Below are 25,842 nucleotides of genomic sequence, written 5' to 3'. Positions count from 1 at the left end.
ATCTCAGTGGATAAAGCTCTGATAAAATGGCCTCATTAGACACCACAAGCCTTTTTTTGAGAAATCACTGCCAAGCAGGTCACATTTTGCTGAGAGAATAGGCCTGGCCAAAGCATCGGGAACTTCGTGCCCTACTCTTTGCAACTAGTCTGTGAATTTTCAACGTTCCACTCAGTTATAATATAATTATTAACCATTTAGAAATCAAATTACAAAGACAGCATTTTCTTCTCATTTATTTTTAAGAACCCGAATGTTGGCCCGCGACCTCCTGCAAACCTTAGTTCGATGCACGATCAACTATGACAAGAGTGCGCGTGTTTCTTCGCCTTACGTACCACGTCAAGCGCATCTTTGGTGATTTCTGTGCACATTTCATTCAAAACCTCCAAGAAAAGAGCTTTGGTAAACTGCGTTATTTCCTGGAGAAGACAACAAAATAACACAACACAGACATTACATGAGTTACCAAGAGACTAGAGAAATGAGATATTCTGTTGAATCTTCTGTTGATAGAGCATTAAAACAGGCCGAAGGACTATTTACGAATAATTAATGGCAAAAGAAGCACGGAGTATCATAATGGGATAGCATTTCAGAGTAATCATGCGATACTTTTTACATTTCAAAAAAAGAAAAAACTTAATATGAAAGAGCAATTTAAAGCAGGACAATCAGGAAACCATGACTTGTGAAAATTCATAGCAATGGCGGCGCCCGAAAACGGCTTTAAGAGACTCTTAAATTCTTTTTCTTTTCCTGACATAAGCGCAAATGATATTGCAAAAGAAAAATCACGTCTACCGCTTTCAAGATACCACTTCGCACGAGTAGAAGCCTTTCTTAACCCTTTCACTCCTAGTCGTGCCAGTTATAGATTTTACTCTGTCTAACACCACACGATTTAACCCGTGAATGGGGACCCCCTCGGGGCTTAAGTGGTTAACGCGACAGACGGCAAACATTAAGGAAGTGGACTTTCATGCCAAGGCGTTGGTTTGGCTGTACCCTTATCGAAAACGATATTCGTCATCACAGTATTTAGAATTTGTTGTGGACTCACGAGGCGCAACATTTTGACCACTGTGATGACGAATGACGAATGACGAATATCGTTGTCGATAAGTGTACAGACAACGCTGAACCACTTTCGATTTGTTGATCTTACGGTGTTTAAAGTGCTTATCACCTCAACACAGTTTTCCACTTCATTTATTCTCTTGTTGACGTCACGAATTAATCATCTGCATTGCTGTTTCTCAAAGAACCAGCAAAATACAAAGCAGTCTATAACGTCAACCCGGCATTAAACCCATTCCACTTCATTGCTCGGTCATGGATCAAAGTATAATCATTTTTCCCGTCTTTTAAAGCAAACAGAAAGAGAATCTTCAATCCAAAGGTTCAAAAAACAACACGATGTATTTATTTCGGAGAATAAATAAAGTGGAAAAGTGTGAGGTGATAGGCACTTTAAAACCATATTTTCGCTGTTGTACACCATCAACCTACCTCCCCGCTATAAACGACTGTTGTCCTTGGCGGATGCTGTCGAGACTATAAAAAAAGATAATTCAAATCATATGGTCCAGTGCTATCTAGTTTCCACCAGCATGGGAAAATTTGTAGAAGTTTGTGTATCGTTCTTCATCATCAGAGACGATTATCAGTCTACGTCACAAATGAGGGGCTTCTAATTAACCCTGAACTTTGACAAACTTAACTGAATTGCTCACTGAAAGGACTTGAAAGACACCGTCCACCAGTTAACTTTTCAGTATGTTAGTTATCTATTTCTTGAATTTGAGACATGTACTATTTGAAAGACGTGTATATTTGAAGTCCGGGCTGCAGACGAAAGGTAGAAGAGATCCTCGCAGTCAACTGGACAATTTAAGCAACAGGCCAGTTCCGAGTTCGTGTGTGCCTTCTCTTCAAAGCGAGTCTCAGTGCACAGTTTTTCTTATGAAAATTAGTTTTCATTCATATGTAAAGAAGAACTAATTACCATCACAAAAACTTCGCACTTAGACTCGCCTTGAAGAGGAGGCAGACACACTCGGAAATGGCCTATTGTCTGTTTTTGACACCAGGCTCCAGTCGTTCGAAGGGTGGATAGCTATCCACTGGATAAATCAGTATCGACTGGATAACTCAATAGGCCACGTTCGATACATTAAAATTTAGCTTAAAAGAGACGTTTGTAGGACAAAGACAAAGGAAAGTGAATGGTATTCTAATATCTTCCACATTCATTGCAACTTGTTTCTATTGTTTTTGTCCTCTCTTCCTCACTATCAAGCTGAATATTTTGATATTTCGAAAATGGCCCCTTGGATTTGCTGGTGTTTTTCCGCTGGATAGTGATTTATCCGGTGGATAGCGTTAAAACTGATGCCTACCTGTCTTTCGGAGTTATCTGCCTCGGATGTTTCATGGCCTAAAGCATCTGTTTGCGATGGTGGGATGTTCTCTTTACAAAGTACAGCCACAAGCTCCTCTGTGTCACCCACGTAACGCCCTTCATTGTCAAAACTGAGACATGGTTGGTGCTGAGGGGGAGGTGGAAGGGGGCCATTATACACCGTCTGAAATTTGAGACAAAACAGATATTTTAGAGTGACTTTCAACAGCGTATCGACTGAAATCAATTTTGAAAAATTATGGTCAATTTTATGTAGCGCGTAGTGATTGGCCTTGAAAAATCTAACGTCACATTTTCATCCAATCAGATGGCGGTTCTAAGCAATTCCACCCGCTCAGCGACGTGCGCACGCATTTGCTTTGCATTGTCATCGGCAGAAATACGGAGTTTAAGAAACGACGGCGGCTACGGTAACGAAAACGCCACAAAACAATAATATTTAACAATTAGACCCGTAGCCCGCAAGGGCTACGGGTCAATAGCCCATTCGCCTCATGGGCTATAGACCCGTGGCCCTTGAGGGCGAAGGGTCTAATTGTTTTAGTGTCACCCACCTAGTCGGACAGAAAAGCCAATAATAAAGTTAGCAAATGTAAGTTGAAGAGTTCTTTATTTGGATCACGCTTTTCGCTACTCGAGGACTATTACTAATAGTCCTCTAGTAGCGAAGACAATCAAAATGCAGGATTTGCATTAGTCCCTTAGTTGGGTGATACTAACATTGGTTAAAACCCTTTCACCCCTAAACCGGCCTAGACTGGTCATACTTAGTGTTTTACTCTGCCTAACGCCAGACGATTTTACCTGTCAATGGGGAACCCCCAGGAGTCAATGGGTTAACCACTCATTGACCTTTTCACCCCTTAACCGGCCTAAACCGCTACTGCAGCCGTCGTCGTTTCTCAAACTCCCTAAGGCGAGTACTTAGTAAAGGACCTCGAGTCCTAGTGTATCTACCTTGCACCTCTGTGCAAAACCAGCCTAGAACTAAACAAGCCCTCCATACCCAACCACACGACTTAAAAAAACAGATTCTTTAATTGGTAAAGAACGAGACTTACCTCTCCTATGGAACAATTCCGCTTTGATTCAATGAGTTTCAAAGCTCGTTTCATTGGAAATCTGGTCTCAGGCTCAATGAATGAAGACCGTTGAAAGTTAACACAGCCATCTGTCACACCCAAGCCATAATATATGCAAAACTCCTCCGCCTGTAGTAAAAAAAAAAACGGTCACAGTACCCTATCTGAGAATACTTAGTCATAATTTAGTAAAAGAAAACATCCCTTAATAAAAGTGTTTCACTTTTCTCGGCTGATGAGAGTCTTTACATGTGCAAGTCACTATTTTGCAACCTCGTTCCCAGGGTCTCTCTTCTCTGCCTCCAATGGAGGCAGAGAAAGAGACACCCTGGGAACGAGGTTGACTATTTTGGAGTTATTCTTACAACTGACATTGTCCGGCGATTGGTTTTCTCGGAGCTCTGAGTTGAAGACAGCCAGTGACATCACGGGGCTATTTCGGGCGTGCAAAAATGGCCTCCATTTATTGTTTTAAAAGGGACAGCGTTGTATGGTCCAATGATCAAAAAACAGTTCACAACGAAAGTTAGCAAGGCTAATAGTTTATTATTGTGCAAAAATCATGACCACGGAAAATTTCGTTTTTGTAGCACTATCTCAATAGCGTGTGCAGTTAGGCTAGTTAATAATTCAATAAGGCGCTTCTCGCTGGTGCAAAATCGAAATCGAGGAGCTTTACGAGTGAAAGACGAATGACGATATGTGGCCCACGTGCGTCCAAGGGTGTCATTGCAAAACTGAACTGAGTCATTTCAAGAAAAAGCGGCTTCGCTGAAAAACAAAGTTCAAGCTCTTCAAACCAAGCCTGCAGATACAATGGGGCCAAACCAAACAATAACGAACACTGCTCTTGGCGTTTGCAGTGGGTTAGGCTGTTTCAGGCTCCCAGATAGTCGGGAAAGAGAAAAAAAATGAATGCGAAAAATGAGTGGGGACTTGCCTCCACTGGCTTTTCACACGCAGTTTCGTTTTCCCGACTATCTGGGAGACTGGCACAGGCTAGAAGGGGGTCTGTCATGATGCCGTTTCGAAGTTCTAGAGAAAGAGGCTTTTCGAGTGAATAAAATGAATAAATATTCTTTCGCGGGGCCATTTTCGCATTTCTAACACTTTTCCTGTCAGAAAATTGTGTAAAATACCTCTGCTTCATCCTCAAAAGCCAGGATGTCCACAAGGTCTTTCAGTTGAAATAGTGTGGTCCTGTTTGGTACACTAAGCGAATGATTTAGTGTCTGGACAGCTCGGCTGCGAACCTGTGAAGTACATAATATTAGTCGACAGTATTCATTAACTGCAAGCTGTTACTCCTCGACAGAGCTTTCATTTTGTAATTAAAACGAATCAATGAATCTGTCAGTTTTATTAACATGAGTGCGCATCGGTTTCTGTATACAGATATTTAGGGTGCGTTCGATTGACCGTATTCCGGAATAGAAATGGATTAAATAGAAGTTAGAAATCCTTCGTTTTTACGGAGATTCACATTAAAATTTCCAAACACCTGCTAAAAATGCTATTTTGAACATATCTTTATTATCCTTGTTGCTTCAAAACGCCAGACATACGTTTTAAATCATCACTCCACGTATTCTTATTCCGAAATAGGGTCAATCGAACGCACCCTTGCTATCGCTTTTACGACAAACGGCAAACCCGGGTGCGAATTCAACCAACGACCTCTGGATAAGATCAATTTTTGCTCCAATGACTGAGCCACAGAATCGGTTGGGAGCGGGCGGGGAAATGGCCGTGAATATTCGAGATGTCATTTCACGGCCATCAAAACGCGCAAGTAAGGGGCATATTCAAAAGTTGGCCTTGTAGCAGCACTTTAGTCCACCTTGGTAAGAGTTTTCTCTGTAGTTGCGTTACCATTTCCAACTAACTAGGGCCAACCGCTCACAAACCTGCGTGAAATAGCGATGAAGCAAGCAGGCACTGAGATACTTGGACTTTCTGAAAATACAAAAAAAAAACAAAAAAATACCACATTAAGTTGGGAGTACAAGTAAAATAATAGTAAAAGCATACCAAAACTCTCTGGGGGACGTTTTTCAACAAGTTGGGCGTCAAAAATAATCAGTACACGTACCTCAAAAGCCGAAAAAATCGAACAAAATTATTGCTGTTTAATGCATGGAACACATCCATTGCAAACCGCACTTCGTCAGATTTTTGCACTTCAGCTCTGAAGGTCATTGCTTCCCTAGAAAACAACAACAAAAAAGGAACATTTCAATTCTTGAATGCAGAGGTGACTCAAGCCCCGTCCACATGTATCCAGTATCTTTTAATCCGAACATTTTCTCTCCCGTTTCAAGAAATTTCCTCGTCCACACGTACAGCTGTAACTAATTAAAACATTCCTTCTGGTATCCAGGACTCCTCTGTGACTATTATCAACAGAGCATATGCCATCAGGCGCTCGCCGGAGCGTTGATTGAGCGGCCATGTTGAATATTTACGTGGTAGAGACTGGATGTGAGTTTGTAACGTCATCGGATTTGAAACTATCCGGATTGGGCAGTCCACACGGTTCCTAGTTATTTTTGCGCATTCAAAACTTTCCACTCTGGAGAGCGGATTCAAAAAGTTGCCGGATTCGCTGAATGCGTGAGGAGGAAGACGAATCCGAGAGATCGTATCGGGAGTCAATCTTATGGCCTTCCGGTTACTAGTGCGGATGCTTGGAAACGGAACTAAAGAGAGCCTAGATGGTTGAGCAGGGCAGCGCAATCGTGCGGGCATGGGTTCTAGTCCCGTTGAAGCCTCGATTTTTTTCCCGCTTCTTTCGCGATTGATCAATTTGGTTACAACTGTGGTGGTTATTCTCGCTTAGAAAACTAAGTTACCTTGCAAGCATTTCAAAACAAAAAACAGCTTAGGCGTCAAACTACTGCAAGTGAAATGCCTGTAAGCTGCATCCACACGACTATCTCAAGAGAGAAGGTGGATTTTAAACAATAAGTTATGTATTTATTAATGGCATTCTCGAAAAGTTCTTGAACGCTGACCGATACTAGTTCACATGCTGTACCACAGGCTAGCCAGCTGCTGGTGTCTTGAATGCCCTTAGACGATGGGCGTCTGGGAACTAGGAGACAGATCCCAAACCCTAACCCATGCGCCCGTTTCCAAGGGCTTATGAGATATGAAAACAAATCATAGCCCACAGGGGTACGGGTGACCTCTGGGAGAAAGCAACATAAGACGAAGGTAAACAATGAAATAGCCAAACTTTCTTTCCTGGTTAAGAAACGCTCTGTAAAAATTGTTTAAAGGGTTTGCAAGTGATTCAAGCAACATTCACTGCTAAGAAAATAAAACTGCAGCCTGTAATCTCTTCCCCTTTGACACAGAAACTCTTTGGGCCAGTAACTCACCTCAAAATATCTCCTTCATTCAAGTTCAACAAGATTTCGTACGCCCGAAATTCTGCTTCACATGGGCACGTTACACCCTATAGACATAATCACAAGCCTGTTATAACCCTACGCGAAAACGCGATAACATAAACTAACTGTAAGTTGGCTTGCACACTTGTCTCCTTCACAACTGTTTTTAGTGCTGTCACGCAAATGTGGAGAGGAGCGTTGCGTGATGACTCTAAAACGGCTATGACGGAGGCTATCTGCAGCACAGTTTATTTCTTTTTCCTTTGGCGAAACTTGTCAAGCTGACAAATTTTCTGTCACGCAACACTATGCTAAAAGCACATAGTGTTGCGTGACAGAAACAGGTTACTAGATTTCCTTTGAAGTAGTCCCTACCATAATTTACGTCATGGTTGCCGTCACAAAAGGAGACCAGGTTCAGAGACATGTCACGTCTAGCGACGTGTCGAACGTCTCTTGCTTGTCGCTAGCAAAACCAAGTTATTTGATTTGATCCTTCTGCTATGTTTTAAGTGAAAGGACAGGGAAATCTCCTTTAAACGATACCTCTTTATACTCCTGCGACGATGTTCAAACAGTGTGTAAGAAGTATAAGCTTTTTTAGCAACTGGGGATACAAACTAAAGCAATGGGTCAGGATGCAACTGTTAAAACGACTCTTGGGAATATTATTAGTTGGGATGCACTCAAATGAACTTACAACTGATTCAATGTCTTAAAAAAGGTTGCTCTTATTCATCGTGGTGAAGTACAATAATAATAAAGTACTATCGTTTGACTCACGTGGGTCACTTGTGATGTAGATCGATCTACATCACAAGTGACCACATCGTGAGACAAACGAGAATACTTTATTATTTATTTATTTAACGAATTCGCCCAAAGGCAAGTAATATTACAATAGGACACGAAGTCCCCTACTAGGTAAATTACCCGACCCAACCCCTAAAAGAAAAAAGATACAAAGCCACCCACTTAATAATACTTAATAAGAAACAAACTACATAAATATTGTAAATACAAAAAAAATTATGATAATGAAACGGATAGAGAACAGTACAAACGTATGAAACGTTTCAACATGTACAACTAGTAAATATGTTCAGACGACGACACTTAGGACAAACTAACTTGTAAGAGCGAATGTCGTCTTGGGTAAAAACAATAGTGAGTCTTTTATAGAAAAATGACTTAAGTTTCTTCTTAAATGATTCTAGCAAGCTTTCAGATTTAATATACTCTGGAATAGCATTCCACAAATTAGAAATGCGTACAAAATACGAGTCACGAAACAGGGAGGTTCTAGCAAAATTATTCTTTAGAAGGAGACCTGACGAGCCACAACGGGAACGCCCACTACAAAATTCAACTAAATCATCAAGATTTGATTTAATTAGACCAGCCTTACACTTAAAGAAAAAGACAATATCTAAGTATTCTAGCCAGTAATTCATAGGCAACAGATTAAGTTTAAGTAGACGCTCCTTTTAGGAGAGTTCTAAGTTTTTACAGACGAAACGAGTTGCTCTCCTGATTCAATGTACCCTTACCCTTAACTCAATAGGAATGCATCATAAACCGATCTAAAGAAATCAGAAGTCACACATGTAGCTATGTATTATCAGGAAACATTATGGGGAGCAGGGAAGACGCAGTTGTGAGAGCACTCGCCTCCAATGCACTGCTCCATTGAGTTATCCAGTGGATACTGAATTACCCGGTGGATAGCGCTAACCACTCTTCGAACGACTGGGGCCTGGGGCCCGTTTCTTCAAAGTTCCGAAAACGTTTCGGACCCGAATAGCCATTTGTGAAACTGCCAACCGCTTGTTTTGAAAAGCCGATCTCTTAAAATCTTTTTAAGGTAACAAAAAGAAAAAGGACTGTGAAGTTTGACGATTTAAATCCTCTCCGTTCTTTAGATACAAACGGAATTGTGACGCCCGTAAAATTTTCCGGACTTTCGAGAAACGGGCCCCTGGTGTCAAAAAGAGACAATAGGCCATTTCCGAGAAAGTGTCTGCGTCTTCTTTAAAGCGAGTCTAAGTGCGAAGTTTTACTAATAGTAATTAGTTCTGTTTTACATACAAAGGAAAACGAATTTGCATGAGAAAAATTTCGCACTTAGACTCGCTCTGAAGAGGAGGCAGACATGAACTCGGAAATGGCCTATTTTAGCGGACTTCCGGTCGTCCTAGGCGACCAGAAAGTTTACCGGGTGACAACTTTTTGGTAAAACGAAAAGGCTAGTTGCTCGAAGAAAAAAACAACGGACAAAACTCAGCCAAAAATATAAAATGAATTACATAAGCAGCACCCGACTCACTCGACGGTTTTCTGTTGTCAATGTCTGACAGCGGCGTGAAGTTAACAATAATTAATTTGCCGCAGTTGAGTATTTTCCTGTGGTTTGAATATTTTCGGCTTTTACAAAAAAATTGTCTGATAGGAAAATTTACAAGTAGCTGGCGAGATCGACGACTCCATTTTAAAAATGCTCAAACTTAAACCCAGACTTCCCCAAAAAAACCACAAACGCACACTTAGAACTATGGGATACTCAAGCTCCAAAGCCATGCGATTGCCCAACACCGGTGTGCATTTAATTTTTAATCGTAGGGATTTCACAATGGGCAACCAAGCATTTATCAGGGCAACCAAATTTACGGGTTCTGGTTGCCTGGCTTTTGAAACAGGGACAACCAGGAATGTTCTTAAATTTCGAGGACTGTAAATGCGGCCCGGGTTCCATTCCCAGAGTCGGCGTCACAAGTGGGTTGAGTTTATTGGTTCTCTACTCTACTCCGAGTTTCCCCTTCTCATCAAAAACCAAGTTACAATTTATCATATGAGATAAGTTGATTTGACTATTGCCCCAGCACAAAATGCAGTTGACGCGTAAATAAAGTTCAGTTTCATTATTCACCTTGTCCTTGTAAAGGTCTCCGTAAAACTGTTTCAGGGTTTGCAGACACTTGGTCAAATTCTCAGTGTTAATCTTTGCATCAAAGGAGTTCATATCAACCTCACACAGCAAATGTGCACAAATGATGTGAAACCTGAATAAAAAAAGAAACAGCCAAATTCCTTGATGTCACTTATTAGTGTTTAGGGGTTTCCCGAGTTCTGTTCCTATTCGTGGACCTAGATTCAAACTGGCCACAAGACCTCATCAACTCTCTAGTTACAGTGCTTTGCAGCTGCCAGCGGCTTCGGATTCAAACACCGCTCCAACAATCATACATGCATACGTTCTTTGGAAAAGTCGAGCTAGAGACAGCCCTAAGCTGATCACACACATCAAGGACAACAGGACAGGACAACAACTTTGTAAGAATTCCAACTGGCCGGAGGCAAAGCAGTGGGCTTGTTACAAGTGCAGCCGAAATGTTGAACCAGCGACTACCAGGAACAAACTCAACTAGTGGTCAGAATCGGGGTATGCACCCACCGAGAAACTGTTGAAAACATGAGGCCTAAGGGCGGAATGATTTTGTTTGGACGTGCCTTGACCCCCTACGAAACACTAGTCCTTGATATGACTTCTCATTCAAATGATGCTAAATGAGGCAGTTTTTTTGTTTAATGAAACGATACATTATGTATAGAAGTGGTATATACCACTCGCAGTGTATGACTATGTGACATAGCATACGTCCTGTAATTGACAGTTAACTTAATGACGTAATGCTGGTTTACATGTGACGTCATGGTGGCCATGTTGGATGGCAAGAACAATAACCTGTCTATCCGATGGAAACTAAACTATATGATTATTATGCAATTCACGTGCCATCCCACATGGCCTCCTTGTCACGTGGGTGAAAACCAAACTCAAAGTTTCAAGTTTACTTTACAAGCCTCCTTGTATGCAAGACCCCAAAATGATTGTCTCACCTTGCCGTTTTCTCCACAAGATCAACGCATTCTGGGTCACACAAGTGTTGTTGCGTAATATCCTAGAAAAGAACAGACGGTTATCTATTCGGACGACAAATTCATCTACGTCAAAATTCCATTACCCAAGAGTAAGAATCTGGTATCAGGTTTGCCCCTATATTAGCGTCTTAAAAGTGGGGATGGCTTTCATATACCGGATTAAAATGGCGGAAGAAAAAGGAAAAACCTTATTCCGATTAGTCCTTGCTAATTAGGTATTGATATGTTCGCTTTGAGCTTTTGTTTTACGGACATTAATTAATTCGGATTCAGTATATGAAAGACCAGCGCAAAAGTGTCAACTTTTAAACCAACTTTTGCGGGAAAATAAACAATAGAGCAAATCCGCTAACTCATTGTTGCGCCCAATTCAAATCTCCCGGGATTAAGATTCTTTGTTTATTGTATTTGCATTATAATGCATGGCGTTTACATTTAAATGATCTAGAAATACATGGAACATAACGTTTTATTCCTAAAGGCTTTGAATAGACCTTTTCACAGTCATACCCTTAAATACCTGGCCTTTAAATGAAAGTGAGGCTGGAGTTGACCTTGTTGTGTGATACAGACCTCCCTGATTTTCTCATGTTAATGATTTCGTTCTCTTGTTAATTAGTTCTATCAAAACAACGTCAACTCTACTCACTTTCATTTATAGGCCAGGTAACTAAGGACACAACTGTAAAATGGTCCATTGGGTGCAACACTGAGTTAGGCGATTCAGTCTGTTGTTTACTTTCCCACAAAACTTGGCTGACGCTGATGGAGACGTAAGCCAATTTGGGTAAATCTTACTCTTGAGTGTTGTTTTCTTTTAATTCGAGTATGTAAAAGACGGAATCGAATTACGAAAATGTGTATACACCAAACGAGTCGACAAAGATATAGCTGAAGTTTCGAGCGTAAGCCCTACATGTAGTTCGTTCAAATAGTCTAATGTCGATTGCCCCGCTATCTTCAGCATATATCTAACATTAATTTAAAGGGAAGACGAAACGTACAGATTTATCAAAATGGTATTCATTGTAATACTGAGCCCGCGAGTAAGCTTTCCGGACGCACGCTCCACGCTGCCCAAAGAGCACTGCGGGAAGCCTGCACGATAATAGCACTCTCCTAAATGAGAGCCATTTTCTGTTCCTACCCAGTGTTAGCTTGTAATTATTTTCAACTAGTTTCTAACTTGTTTCTACAACTAGCAAAGAATCACTGTGATTTTCCCATCCTTGGCATGGGCTATACCTGTTACGAATTCGATTGGTTCATGTGAATGCTGCCCTTTCTTGCAACTGACTGATACAGCTACCTTGCACCACTTTCCCAACCGATCAGAAGCCCGTCATTCGAAACCCCAAACGGAATGTGAATCGCACTCAGGCTCAGGCTATTGTTTGGATTGTTTTCAATTGCGCGACGGTGGTTTTATAACTAGTTGTAACTAATTATAACTGGGATTAGAGCGGAGTGTCGAAAGTAATTAGCGAATTGCTTTGGTTTTGCATTACTTCACTCAGTGATTGGTTCAAAGTTCTCGCGCCATTTTGTCAACCAACCAGAAGTGAAACCAAAACCACTCGTGGCTTGCACGTGCACATTTTCCCGCGATTCGTGTCTTCGAGTTTTGATTGGTTTACTGGATTGTCTCCGACCTTTTTGATTGGCCAAAGTAATTACTTTGGTTTTGGTTTTACGACACTCGATTAAAACTCGCTCTATGTTGAACTGTTTACCTTTCTAATTCCCCTGGTCCTGTTCCACACAAAATCAAACCATTCTCCTTCTCGTCCTTCAACAAGATCCATGATATTCGTTGCTATATAATCCATCGTCATCTTTAGAACTGGTACGGGGCGAAGTTCGTGCGGGAGCGGCTCTTCCTGGAAAAGTCACACCCATATCATAAAGTGAACATTGATCGTGGCACCTCGTAAAGTAAAGATTATTGTTACTGTAAATGTTCTTGATCATGCAAGTACTTTGTAAAACATCTAACAGAGCCTACAAGCTTTACCATTCTTATCCATGGATCCAAGAGGGAAAACGAGGCGACATTTGTGTTAAGTTATTTCAAGGGGTACTGTCTGGCTATTACCTTAATCTGAAGACAGCAGCGTTCTTGCATCAACGAAGACCACACTATATAGTTTTGTTACCAAAAACCATGTCATAGCACTGACGATATGTTGTGTTGCCCAAAGCCATAAAAGGCGAAACTAGAAGTAGATTGAAATGTGAAAGCCTTAGGCAGTCTTCTTACATTTTGGCTCGGAGAGCAATAAACAGAACACGTTAACTATTCCATCGACTACCGTTATTGACATATTAACCACGTGATCGTGCTTGTCACTGAAGTTAAATCCTATTGGTCGGGGAAACTTAACGAAACTACTTGGATGGGTGACAACCAAGTTTTTTTGATATTTTGTTAACCCGCGCTTTTACTTGTAATTCACGTCCATGTTATTGTTTCTTTCATTTCAATGACATCGCCTTTTCTAAGAACAGACAAGTAAACTGTCAGCATCCCACGTGAACGCTACATGTATGGATTCAGGGTCTCGTTTTCTCTCTTTCTCTGATGCTGATAATTAATTACCGGAACCTTTACATACAAATGAGAACTGGTTTTCACGTGAAAGACTTTGCGCTGTCATCGAATGAAAAGAGAAGCAGAGGAACACTTGAAAATAGCCTTTGATTTCTGCATAAATCGGCTCATTAACGCGCCTTGAGTCAGTCGCGCAAACAAATGCACTAAAACAAAAAGTACAGAAAGCCAAACAGGAGTAAAACCTTATCTGCTGCAGATCTGTCATATTCTTTGATGGCCCGTGCATGATCCACTTGAGGGTTTTCATCCTAGGAATAAGATATAAGTCATTTCCCGCAGTATACATAATTTGACAGTGCTAAATTACGTTGGGAAAAACGTAATGTTTCTGCCCGTCACCGCAAATTCCGCCAAAACGATTGCAAAGCTAAATCAACCCATGTCCCAAAAGGACATCTCCGAGTTCACGTCTGCCTCCTCTTCAAAGCGAGTCTACGTGCCAATTGTTTTGATGGTAAGTAGTTTTACTTTACATATAAAATAATGAAAACTAATTTTCATAAGAATAACTTCGCACTTATACTCGCTTTGAAAAGGAGGCAGGGATGAACTCGGAAATGGCCTATAAAACCTGTAGTTTCTGCACCTTACAGCGGACGAAAGAAGTCAACTGCCGTGGCATACACCGTCACCGCAGACTTAAGATTACAGCATGCTGTGTGAGAGTATTTTACGTCTTTCAGATATATTTGCAATGTTATGCAAAGGGAATCGTATGGGGTATCTTTTTTCCATCTTTTTCAGACTCTTTACGAACTAAGGTCGTCCCCATTTTTTCTCCGTTAACCGTCAAATGTGTTTCCTAATTTTGGGTCAGTCGGTCGGAGTAATGAGAAAAAAACATACAAAAAGAAAATCAACATCAATTAAAAAAAAAGAATCGAAAATAGTTTGAACACAGGAGTTACATAACTAGATGGAATTTGATCGTCTGGGTGATCCGGTTTACAAACGGTTTACAAACCAGATCGTAATGCACCAATCACCACTCACCATCCTCACTACCAATCACAACACAGACCAGAGTTATCGCTAGGTACGTTTGAATTTCCAACCATCATTCGACTCTGAAGATGGTTTCCACTCGGGTTGTCGAAACATCAGTCACTATCAACAGTCCTCAGGACTGTTGGTAGTGACTTGGTAGGACTGACTGACTGTTGGTGGAATTCTCAGGACTACTTCCATCCAGACGATCAAATTCAAAAGAGGTACAAAAAAAAAACAGTTTTAAGTTGCAGAAAAGGTCGAGTGGCAGAGGGCAGAAACGAGTAGAGAGTTAATGCTAACTTATTTTCCTCCCAAGCAGAAAGTAAGCCTTTCTTCTGGAAGAGTGTCACGTTTATTCTGGGGTGGAAGTTAAAACTGAAAATCTGTACTGTGTTTTTCTTTAACTCAAAAATGTGGGGGGTGGGGGGGGAAGGGGACGGTTTAACATCCAAAATGGCAGCTTAACAAGAGAAGTTGAAAAAAAAAACCATCACTTACAATGCCTCCTGTTCCAGGAATAGCTTCAAACACATTCAGCCTTCTTTGGTGTTCCCTCATATATCTCTCCTGTAGGACATTATCATAACGCAAAAAGCTCTTACAAGTGCATGCTAATTTACCTTACCTACACAAAACAACGGATAGGCTTGGAGCGAGGTCACTAAATACCCACATTCGTCCAAAAGTCATTGCGGTCGTTTGGTTTTGTTTTCAAATGACAGCTTGTCCAAAGGCGTGTTCTGATTGGCTGAATGCACTTAATCATGTGGGAAACAACATGTCAGCTTTTTTGGTAATTTCATGTTACACGAAATTCAATAACTGTGTGCAATGACTTGTGGGCAAATGTGGACCTTTAAATTTTAGAATACCAGAAACAAAAAACTTTATTTGGTGCTAGAGTAAGTTTCACTTCATTGTCAAGGTTTGTTGTTGGTTTATACAACTGTTTCTGGTAACTTGTTCACGGGCATTTTCCCGCGCCTAGCGCCGGCTATATACACGGGTTCGCTTCGCCATTTATGATTGGTTAATCCGATTGTAAGCGTCTCCTATGATTGGCTAATGTGATTAACAATTGTGACGGGTTTGAAAGCGAAGATGTTAATTCTAAGTTCCGAATACATAATTAAAACTCTGTTTTTGCGGCTTTTGATTCAAAACTGCTCTATCTGGCAGGAAAAGTTAAATACAAGGAGGAAAAGATGGTTATGAAATCCCCTGTGATAGGGTGAGACTTACGTATGACATTTCACGGCCAATCAGCTGATCAATAATAATTTTCGAGATTCAAATAAAAAAGGCCTATTAATGTTTATATAATAAGCTCAATAATGCACGCATTTTGATTGGTTCTCACCTGTGATCTATTTGACAACAGACGCAAAGCTGACGTTATGTTAAAAAAACGTTTCATACTCTATTATATTGTGAACAATTGATTCCATATTGCCGTGTGTCTGTTCAGTAATCGATCACAAGGGACGTCAAAATGTGGTAAGAACATCAGTGACACACTCAGCTTTCCTCTCGTGTGCCACTTTTTTGTTCTTGCCACATTTTGACGTCATCTGCATTCTACTACTGAACAGGAGCACGGCAACAAGAATGGAATCTATTTGTTGAAAAGTAGACGGCGATAATTAGGGCCCATGTACTACCTTCTCAGGACACATATCTTTGCATGAACCAGTGACAGCTTTAGCACAACTGATGTCTGATGACCTCTTGAACACTGCAACAAAACATCACACAACCTACAGTCTGAAACCCTTTTCTCTAAAAACCACCGCTCCCTCCATTTTCCCAAATTGTAGTTCTTGATTTGTGTTGTTTTATCATGCTTCGTTGTGTATTTCGTTGTTCAGCGCACAACTGAACTGACATAGGAGGAACTGCTTGTGCTCTACTTCTACCATTAACATGAACCACAACTCCAACCGAAAGGTTTTGCATTGAAACCAAGGGAAAATGAAACCTTTTTCCCACTAAGGAATCTCCTAGATCAAAGATCATCCTCTCTCCATGTAAGGAGAATTGCGCACTCCAAATTCAATGCACGTGCTCAAAACACAACACACTCATGCAGTCGTAGACGTGCATTGTACATGTACTTAAGTTCGCTCTCAAAGTATTCCGCAATTGGACAAAGAAATGCAAGCTACTACAAAAGAATTCACACCTTGTCTGAGTTTCTTGTCAATTGCTTCCAAAACATGAAGTTTTTCGGCCACAGTTTCACTCGGCTCTAACGTCTGCAGAACTAAGAAATCAAAATGTAATAACCAGTTAAAAAGAGTAACAGTCGCTTCGCACTTGATAACTTCATAACCAGTTCTCAGTGCTCTCAGTTGAAATTTTAGTCGATTTGCACCAACTGGTTTTAGTTTAAAAGATTTTGTTTAATTTCTACCATCGTCTGATTAAATTTGAAGTGTGCCACGAGTCAAATCAACTGAAAGTTGAGTGTAAATCGAGTGGGTAAGAGTTTTGATACACAATGAATACAAACCTGACTAACCCTCCATGGTAACCAGCCCGCCAGCCTCTGTGTACATGTATTCCATCAAATACTTAACAATTACTCGCCTAAGGTGAGGTGAATATCGATATTCCCCGAGCCCGGCGTGAATAATTACAGACTTGATTACTTGAAAAATATGCATTTCCTTTGAAACAATTCATTTCTTCGTCTGTCATCGCAACAAAACAGCTTGCGGCCATTTTGAAAAATAAAAACCGTTTAGGTGATTATCGCATCATAATCATCTTAAAAGGGAGCTTAAGCAAACGCGTTTTTGAGACGCGAACGGCAACCGGAAGAGAACATTTCGCGCGCTAGGGCAGTGGTGTCTCCCAGATTTTTATACTAATCATCTCTAATGGAGAAAAGATACTTAGCAATGTAAATGAGGTTGTGTGAAAACAGCTCACTTTCGGTTGCCGTCCGCGTCTCAAAAATGAGCATGCTTAAGCTCCCCAAAGGACCCCTGTGATTAAAAAAATATCACTTCCTTTTTTCCTTCATACTTTGAAAGTGTGTTTGCTTAACACCTGACTGGCAAAATTTTCAGTTTACTTTGAGATTAAGGTTTGGATGTTCACGGTCCGCCATTACTCACGTTCAACACTGACCGATTGGACCTCAGAGAGTTGGATCCAGGGAAAAGTGACGTCACAGGCTCACTAGCTTAAAATTTAAGCGTGTGAATGCTGCTTATTATAATGTAAAACGGGAGTTTAAAAGTCTGAAATCCCAGCGGGTTCAACGGGTGAGGCTAAATCGCGTGGGTGGGTGGGTCATGGTTAGGTGGGTAGGTGGGTCGTGGGTCGTGTTTGTTTGAAGAAAAAAAAAGATACATATTAGCTCCCTTAGTGCTCGGTCCAAATTTGTCTTAGGTCTTAGGTCTTGTCTGTTTTGAGAATTTCCAGTCATTGATTAAAAAAAGGGTTAGGGTTGGGGTTAGGTTAGGGTTAGCGACCCACGACCCATGGCCCACCCACCCACCCACGCCGATTAGACACTCTCTTGTTCAGCAGTTACAAAATACCGTACAATCAAATTAGCCCCCAATTGCCCGAAGCAGAAAATACCATAATACTCTGTTTGTCCACCCACATTTTGCATAAGCATTTATTTCACGTCTCTCTTGGGGCTTAGAATGGTCCCAAGAGAAATCAAAAACAATGCTTATCCAAAAATTGGACGGACAAAGATTATTATGGTCTTTCACTTTCACTTTGGCCAATAAAAACATTGCAGCTATTTTTCGCTTATGGCAAAAGAGTTAAGAAACTAACTGTTTCATGACATGAACAAACACATTCAGGGCTGAGCATTTACTGTACATACTTTAGATTACAGCTGGATTGTCATCCTTCATTAACATAATTGATGACCAATAAATATTAGCTTGATTTCAGTAGTCTACAAAGTCGACCTTTCCTTTCTTTAAAACATATTATTATTATTTTTTTTCATAGACAAACAACTACATGTACATGTAGATGTTTTCTGCAATACTCCAAACAGTGTTTTGATATTGGAGGCTAATTATTGTCTTGAAAGTCAGGGGACTAATTATTAACAATAATTAATAACAATAGTTATCAAGTATTGTCTGTGGGGAGAATTGCTTGACATTTGGCAAAATGCACGTGCATGTGCTGGTATCAAGGCAAAAGAAAAAATAAAAGGGTCACGACTCTTGCAACAGGCAGAACCTGAGTGCTTTAATGTTGAGATGCAAAAAGCAAAGTTGGTGAACATACAATCCTGAAGTTCTTTTTTGCTTCCTAAACTTTTAATTTCCGACAAGTTCTCTTGACCAGATGGAGCAATCTGAAAAAAAAAAAAAGACAAATAGACTTAACACTGCATACACGTACATGTACAAGACCAAGAACTTTACCAAACGTATGCAGAGATTTGTACGCGACATGTGTAGCACCAGTGATGTAAAACATGATTACAGTCGAACCTCCCCTAACCAGACACCCTCGGGACCACTAGGGTAAGTGTCAGCTTACAGGATGTGTCCGCTCATGGAAAGTTGAAGAACATATAATTACACCACAACAAGTCTTTTAAAGCTCTTAAGAGAACTTGTAATTGTGTTTCAAGGTGAGTGGACACGCCAAACACAACTCTTATTGGTCAAGATAGGAAATTCAAAGACCTCAGAGCTTTGCTCTAACAAGTACATCTTTCAAAGACCTCCTTTAATAGGGGAGGGTTTTTAATGATTTCTCTTAGTAAGGGCTGATTTTGTATATGATGCCATTAGTCAGAATATGTTTGAGATTGGGTAACGAATTCCTGAGGAGTGCGTCTAACTCAGCAACAGTTCTTTTTACGGGAAAGCGGATAAACTGTGAGAGGAGCAGGATATGGTATGGAATTGCCTTGCAAGTTAAAATTTCAAGGAGACAAATTTTTGTGTGACTGGCTTGAAGAAAAGTCTAAAAAGGAAATGAAATGAAAAAAAGCTAATTGTAATCGAAATGGCTATGTTTTGTCTAGGACAGCGTGCAATAAAACCGTTACGGGAGGATATTTTAGACCCTGTGGACCCGAATAGGTGTCTTTGTCCACTTTATGAGAGACGTCCGATTACGGGAGAGGGGATTAAATATGTAGTGTTTTAGAGGAGAAATCGCAGTGACTGATGTCCGCATTTGGGAGGTGTCCGCTTACAGGAGGTGTCCGTTAGTGGAGGTTCGACTGTATTTAAAAAATGGGAAATTTGCCAAGCTTCACACAACAGTGTACTTTTAAGCATACTGTGGGGAACAAATCATTGTACACATTAACAACTTGTATGTTGGGGTGGACCAAAAAGGGAAAACCAACTATTAGACATGAAAAAAAAAAAAATTGTACATTGTACATGTAGTACAGTTCAAAGACCAATGTACATTGGAATGATAGCCATTCTTGTAGTTTGTAGTTTTCATCTAGACAATGAAAAACAATGAAAGAACCTGGTTTGAAGTCTTTCCACTTTTAGTAGGAATTCTTCTGGCTGACTTGACAGTATCTTGACTTTGTTGATTATTTTCTAAAAGTACAAGTGATAAATATAATACACAAGGTATTAAAGGAGCCACATGTAATATCAAACGTAGTAACAATAACTATTCCGAAAGCGTTCATTGAATACAGTACGTCGGTTAGCTTACCCATCTCATATCCAACAAGTGCAAATAGAAAGATATCGTTTTATTAAATTTCAATAAATGTCCAGCAGGTTCAAATTCACAAAATCATCGGAACAATGTTTCAATTTTACAAAATCACCAGTGCAACCATAGGGTCATACCACACATGAGATTATGGTAGAGACTGAGTGGAGCCAAAGTGAACATTTAGAATTATTAAATGCACTATGGTGAGATGGAAAATTTATTAATTTAAATGAACTCATTCCCTTCCTCTGGCCCAAAGTTCTGTCAATGGGATAAGAAACAATTGCTCCACTTTTTTAAATTTTAATAAATGCACCTGAAGATCCGCTTTTTCGCCTTCCTTGCTGTTTCCAGAATATCTCTACAGGAGGCAAACCTTGTCCTAATATTTTCCCTTCCTTCTTGGCAGTTCCGGCTTCTTCCTATGCGTAATAACAATCAAGTGATGTGTATTACATGAATAATGCAAACTACATAATTAAGTAGAGTGCAGAATACATATACATGTTCCATAATTGTTAATTGATTATAACAAATGGTAATGCAATTATTGTACACTGTACATGTAATTGACACCATAATGTACATTTAACAAGTGCCAAATTTGGGAAAATAAAATTTAATGTTTTATTATTTAACCGTTTTAATCCTGAGGGGTTCCCCACTGACGAGTCTGGTGTTAGACAGTGTAAAATGTATCAGTCTCAGTGGCCCTTAAAAAAGCGAAAGGGTTTAATGAGGACATGAGAAGTGAACCTACATGTACATGCAGATGACTTTGTTGTTAAAATACATGCAATTTCAATACATTCTGAACATTTGGACACTTCAAAAATTTCCCTTTGCACCAAGCATTTTGAGCAACACTTGGTTCAATCATACAGAAAGAGCTGATAACCCAGATTAAGTAAGCCAATCAAAACCCCCAAAACACATAAACCTGGATTGAGAATTTCTTATATGCTCTATTTCTGGCATTCCGACTCCCTCATCTTAGGTATCAGCTCACACATATATTCACCATATCACCTCACATGAAAACTGATTTTGTGCTTATCCTACACAAGTTCATCAAACAAAGTTATGTTTTAACAAAATTATTATCCTCAACATGTTCTTACGTGTTTTTTAAATACCACAGTTGCACTCTTTTTCGCAGCATTGCAAATAACCTTTGTCACCTCCCCAAATCGTGAATAGAATCTCTTGAGCCACACGTTGGTGTTGAACATTTCAGGTACCTCTCTGATGACCAAAGCAGTGAGGTCTGCAGTTGGTGAGCTTTTCATCTTCTTCTCTGCAGCTTTTTCCTTTGCCTGGTGACCCTCTCCTTTCACAACAAATGTATGCCTAAAAGCACCTGCTGTTCCTGGTGGTGATTTACTGGTTTCTGTTGTAGAATATGTCGTGATTGGAAATAGAGGCTGAAATGCAGAAGAATGACTTTGTTTTCTCGCAAGCTGTGATGCTGGCATTTGAAATGTAAATGATGGCTTGCTAATGGTGGGTTTGTCAAATGCACTTCTTGACAAGGTTTCACTAGACAAGCCTCGCTTGTTGAAACTACTGAAAGTTAAAGTTTTCGACACAGGCTCTTTGACAAGGGAACCAGCATCAGTTGCACTCGCCGAGGATGCCGAATCTGTTGATGTGGTGCTTTTGTGAACATCTACACTAAACTCAGGTTGTGAAGCTTGGAACATTGCAAAATGAGATGTTGAGACATTCGTCTGAGGGCCAACCACCGGCTGTGCAAAGACACTATGTGATATGCTGGATGTTGTGGATCCCTCCAAAGTAGTGTTTGCCCCAAATGTTGACACAGAAGCAACACTGCTAGCTGATGATGAAGCAGTTGTCTTGCCTGTTGATTCAAAAACACAAAAAATTAATTCTACAAAAATTATACAGAATCAGAAGAATGTAAAATCCCTTGTACAGTAGCGTAAACTTCTACAATAGAACTACATGCTTAATTAATACATTTTGAACCCACCAGCAGTGCTGAAAAACACAGACCCAAATCCAGGGGAAGATGTAAATGAAGTCAATGAAGTATCAGTAATCGTCTGAGGGGCTTCATTACTGCTGGTCACTGAGGCAGTCACAAAGGTAAACCCTCCTTCACCAACAGGTTTAACTGGCTTATTTCCCTTACTGAGACTCTCTGCAGCATCCTGGTGAAGAGGGCTGACGTGGGTTCTCTTTGTAGGCCTCTGACTGGCTTCAAAAGGCTGTTGCCTCAGCACTTTATGCTGATCTACAAAAAAAACACAATAATACTAAAAGAGAGGATAGCGTTGAACGTGCGCACTGATTGGCTACTTGACTCAAACTCCGGATATGATTTGCTATTCACCCCTGAGCAATTTGCGCAGAATTTGTGCCCGATAATGTTGTAATCTTTGCAGGAATAAATGAGTTAAAATCATCTTTTTGTGCTATATTATTTCACTGTTTTAGTATACGCTAAAACAACTATTTACCTCAGTGACAATGGCAAGTGCTGGATGTTTACCTCACCGCTTTGCAGCTTGGTAAATACCCACTACTAGCCACCTCCACTTCAGTGAATAGTTGTTAATTATTTCAATATTGTTATATTACAAAGTATTTTCTCTTCCAGGTGTTCGTAATTTTCTTTATAAAGCAGTACATGTACATGTATTATCATCTCAAAAGAAGCTTAAAATTCCAGGCAATATTTTTCGATAGATTTTTTGACTTGACAAAACATTAAGCGTGATGCGGCAGGTCTGAAACACAGGACTGGTCACATTCCACAGGTCACTGTTTTTAACCTTTTAGAAAATGAACCCTAACCCTCAGTTTGGCTAACCCTTGGGCTTAGGTTGGTTTTTAGGCCTACATGTAGGGTTAGCCAAATTGAGGGCTTTGAGTTACTTTCAAAAAGGTACAACAATGACCTGCAACGAGTGACCTGTGGAATGTGACCTGTGTTTTAGACTCCAAACTTGGTGGCACAGAATATTAACTTAATTTTGTAGGTTGTATACCCATTCACACTAAAACGCCCCCAATTGGTGAGTAAAATCGTCTGGCTTTAGCCAGTCATGCTCTCAGGTGGGGAAGGGTAAATAAGTACCATACACGCACATATACCTGAAAATTTCCGACGCTGAGGCCATTGTCCAGGACCATGAGAAAACGACGAAGTACTTGCAGAACCATGTGAGAGCCTTCGCACTGCTTCCTTTTTCTAGAGTTGTATATTTAAATGAAAAAAAAAAACACTCAAACACACAAAAAAGATGGTACAATTTGTTTGATCTATGAACAGCTGGAACTGCTTTTTAATTTGAAAGACTGCCTTTGTTTCCAGTCCACCTGATGACTCAAAACACTTATACATGTATGTACATGTACATGTATAAGAAACTAGATGAGCTTGAGATTATGACAAAAAGATGATGCTGATGACGATTATTATTATTAGTAGTATTATTATTTGAACTTCTAACCAACATAGAAGTGTTGAAACGAGCTGGTCTACCATTAATGGAGGACATGCTAATACGGATGAACCAGAGTTGGCTCGGACACGTTGAGAGGATGGACCACCAGCGTCTCCCTCGGCAGTTATGCAATCAGGGTAGACCACGGCTCAGATTTAAAGACACTGTAAAAAGAAACTTGGCGAAGTTGGACATAGACAGGAGTTCCTGGCAGCAGAAGGCTTTAAGGACAGAGCTGTGTGGAGGAATCTGATCAGTCCTAAATGAAACAGCCATTGTCGCCCATGATAGGCTGCTATGATGATGATGATGATGATGATGATGATTTGAATGAAATAAATGTATGTTTTGAAGTGCGGGTTACAGACATAAGGGAGAATTGACCATCGCACTTAGCTGGACAATTTAACCAATTGTGTATACATTGCAATGCAATGCAATGCAATCCTGCATGGGCTGGGTCAAGCCCTCATGGTAATGAATATGTGAAATATGATCAGTACTATCAGTACATCCTGTTAGTTTCATAGTATTGCTCCCTAACTTTTTATTTTTATTTTCTTATTTATTTATTTATTTTTTTTGCCGCTATTTTGTATTTTCTTTGTCTGAACTCTTTCCCAATTTTTAGTTAAACTTTGCTGTAAGTAATAAGAGGGTCAGTCCTCCTTAGAACCCTTCATGGTTTCTTGAGACTTCCTTGCCTTTTAATGTATTTTCTTGATCTGTTTCATTGTAATATGTAGTTAATTAAGGCAAATGGATAATAAATAAATAAATAAATAAAAGCAAGGAAGCCGTTCCAAACTGTAATGGCCAAAACTACATGTATCCTCAGCCTATACTGTTATGCAAATGGCATAAAATGCAGACTGCAGAAAAAGGCTAAAATATAGACTGCAGAAATCTCAAACCCTTCTAAGGTGAGCATTAGTAACCTTAATTTTCTCAGTCTAAGCGATGTGAAGAGTTGAAGTATGCAGCAATAAATTAATGCACCGATCAACTCAAAACTTCAAACCCCCCCCTCCCCCCCTCCCCCCCCCCCCCCAGGCAAACCACGGGTATTTGAACTTTTGAAGATTGGATCGTTCAAATTCCTGCCCCCTCGGGCCAAAATGATGTTCAAATGCCCTACCCAATCGTCGGATTTGTCTGTCTGTCCCCAACTTTTGAAGACCTTTTAATGGTATATCTCTTCCTTTAAACTCTGCAATCTCGTCCAAACACGTGTTTTATGGCTGTTAGAAACTTCGGCGCCTGAAAATATTTAATCATTTGAAACCCGACACTTCCGGTTCAATTTCTCCACCCTAAGGCGGCAAAGGTCAAATTCCCCACTCCCCGGACACATAGTCAAATGCCCGGGGTTTGCCCAGGGGGTGGGGATCTTGAAGTTTCGATTTGATTGGCGCATAAAATCCCGATTGCTGACTGGCATACAGTACATAAATAGATTTACAGTACGTGCATCCCGCGTTATACTAAAGTGCTCTGTTTGAAGACATTATTTTACACTGTATGCTTTGTCTACAGTACATCTGTGGGTAACTTTTAAATAGTTATTTGGATTTCGAACAACACTGTCCAGGCTAAATTTCAAAATACCGGAGCAATTTGATTTCATGGGAATAGCGCGCGCGTGTTGTTACATGCCTCGTTCCTGAAACGATAGCGCTATAGTAACACAAATGTGGCCAGGTGAAATTGCATCTAAAATTGGTAATCTCTCCAATTTTGCTCCAACTCAACTACTGTACATGTACCGTTATATCAAACTAGACGCAGCTTACGTACCTTTTTCTGCCGAAGTTGGCTGAGCTGCATTGTTGAACAAAACCGATTCTACCTATTCTTTAATCCACAAAAACACCTGAGACTATTGAGTGAAAGGTGCAATTAAATTTTGCGTGGCCTTCGAACGTCGAAGAGCAAACGTATGGCGGCCATTAGGAAAAATCTCCGTTTCGTCATAAGAGCTGCACAAAGTATCCAACTTTATTGCTTTGAAAACGAGGCTACAGCCCTATGATCCGTGTAACACTACATGTTGCGTCAGCTTGTTGCGTCTGTCTGGAAGATCCGGAATCCGATACCGGAACCGGAATAGTAACAAGAAAGGTCGATGATATTCAGTTGTTTTATTTCAGCTAAAAAAGTTGAATGTTATATTACGGATATTGTTGTGATGACAAAGTTCGTACCACTGGCGTCAATCCCGTCTTGAACGGCT

At 40.3% G+C, this 25,842-nt stretch overlaps 1 protein-coding gene across 2 annotated transcripts in view; it reads right to left on the bottom strand.

The window, feature by feature from the left end:
* LOC138032726 (germinal-center associated nuclear protein-like) overlaps positions 1-25,583 on the bottom strand; it is a 48,633-nt gene extending 23,050 nt beyond the window's left edge. The window contains exons 1-22 of one of the 2 annotated variants that reach the window (XM_068880431.1): positions 25,407-25,583; positions 23,257-23,353; positions 22,130-22,393; positions 21,255-21,997; positions 20,450-20,555; positions 19,930-20,006; positions 18,718-18,787; positions 16,628-16,708; positions 16,107-16,180; positions 14,944-15,012; positions 13,638-13,703; positions 12,575-12,721; positions 10,800-10,861; positions 9,829-9,961; positions 6,891-6,967; positions 5,600-5,713; positions 5,415-5,463; positions 4,647-4,760; positions 3,487-3,636; positions 2,403-2,588; positions 1,513-1,557; positions 339-422 (exon numbers count right to left, since the gene is read on the bottom strand). In XM_068880431.1, the coding sequence (XP_068736532.1) occupies positions 339-422; positions 1,513-1,557; positions 2,403-2,588; positions 3,487-3,636; positions 4,647-4,760; positions 5,415-5,463; positions 5,600-5,713; positions 6,891-6,967; positions 9,829-9,961; positions 10,800-10,861; positions 12,575-12,721; positions 13,638-13,703; positions 14,944-15,012; positions 16,107-16,180; positions 16,628-16,708; positions 18,718-18,787; positions 19,930-20,006; positions 20,450-20,555; positions 21,255-21,997; positions 22,130-22,393; positions 23,257-23,353; positions 25,407-25,436 (2,838 nt within the window). In that variant the 5' untranslated portion in view covers positions 25,437-25,583. The remainder of the gene's footprint in view (positions 1-338; positions 423-1,512; positions 1,558-2,402; positions 2,589-3,486; positions 3,637-4,646; positions 4,761-5,414; positions 5,464-5,599; positions 5,714-6,890; positions 6,968-9,828; positions 9,962-10,799; positions 10,862-12,574; positions 12,722-13,637; positions 13,704-14,943; positions 15,013-16,106; positions 16,181-16,627; positions 16,709-18,717; positions 18,788-19,929; positions 20,007-20,449; positions 20,556-21,254; positions 21,998-22,129; positions 22,394-23,256; positions 23,354-25,406) is intronic. The other variant, XM_068880430.1, reaches the window with a different exon arrangement.
* Positions 25,584-25,842: the final 259 nt, after the last annotated feature.

This window comes from Montipora capricornis, chromosome 14, assembly GCF_036669925.1.
Source record: "Montipora capricornis isolate CH-2021 chromosome 14, ASM3666992v2, whole genome shotgun sequence".
Taxonomy (NCBI): domain Eukaryota; kingdom Metazoa; phylum Cnidaria; class Anthozoa; order Scleractinia; family Acroporidae; genus Montipora; species Montipora capricornis.
Note: the sequence above shows the minus strand (reverse complement) of the source record. Positions and strands in the feature narration are given on the sequence as shown.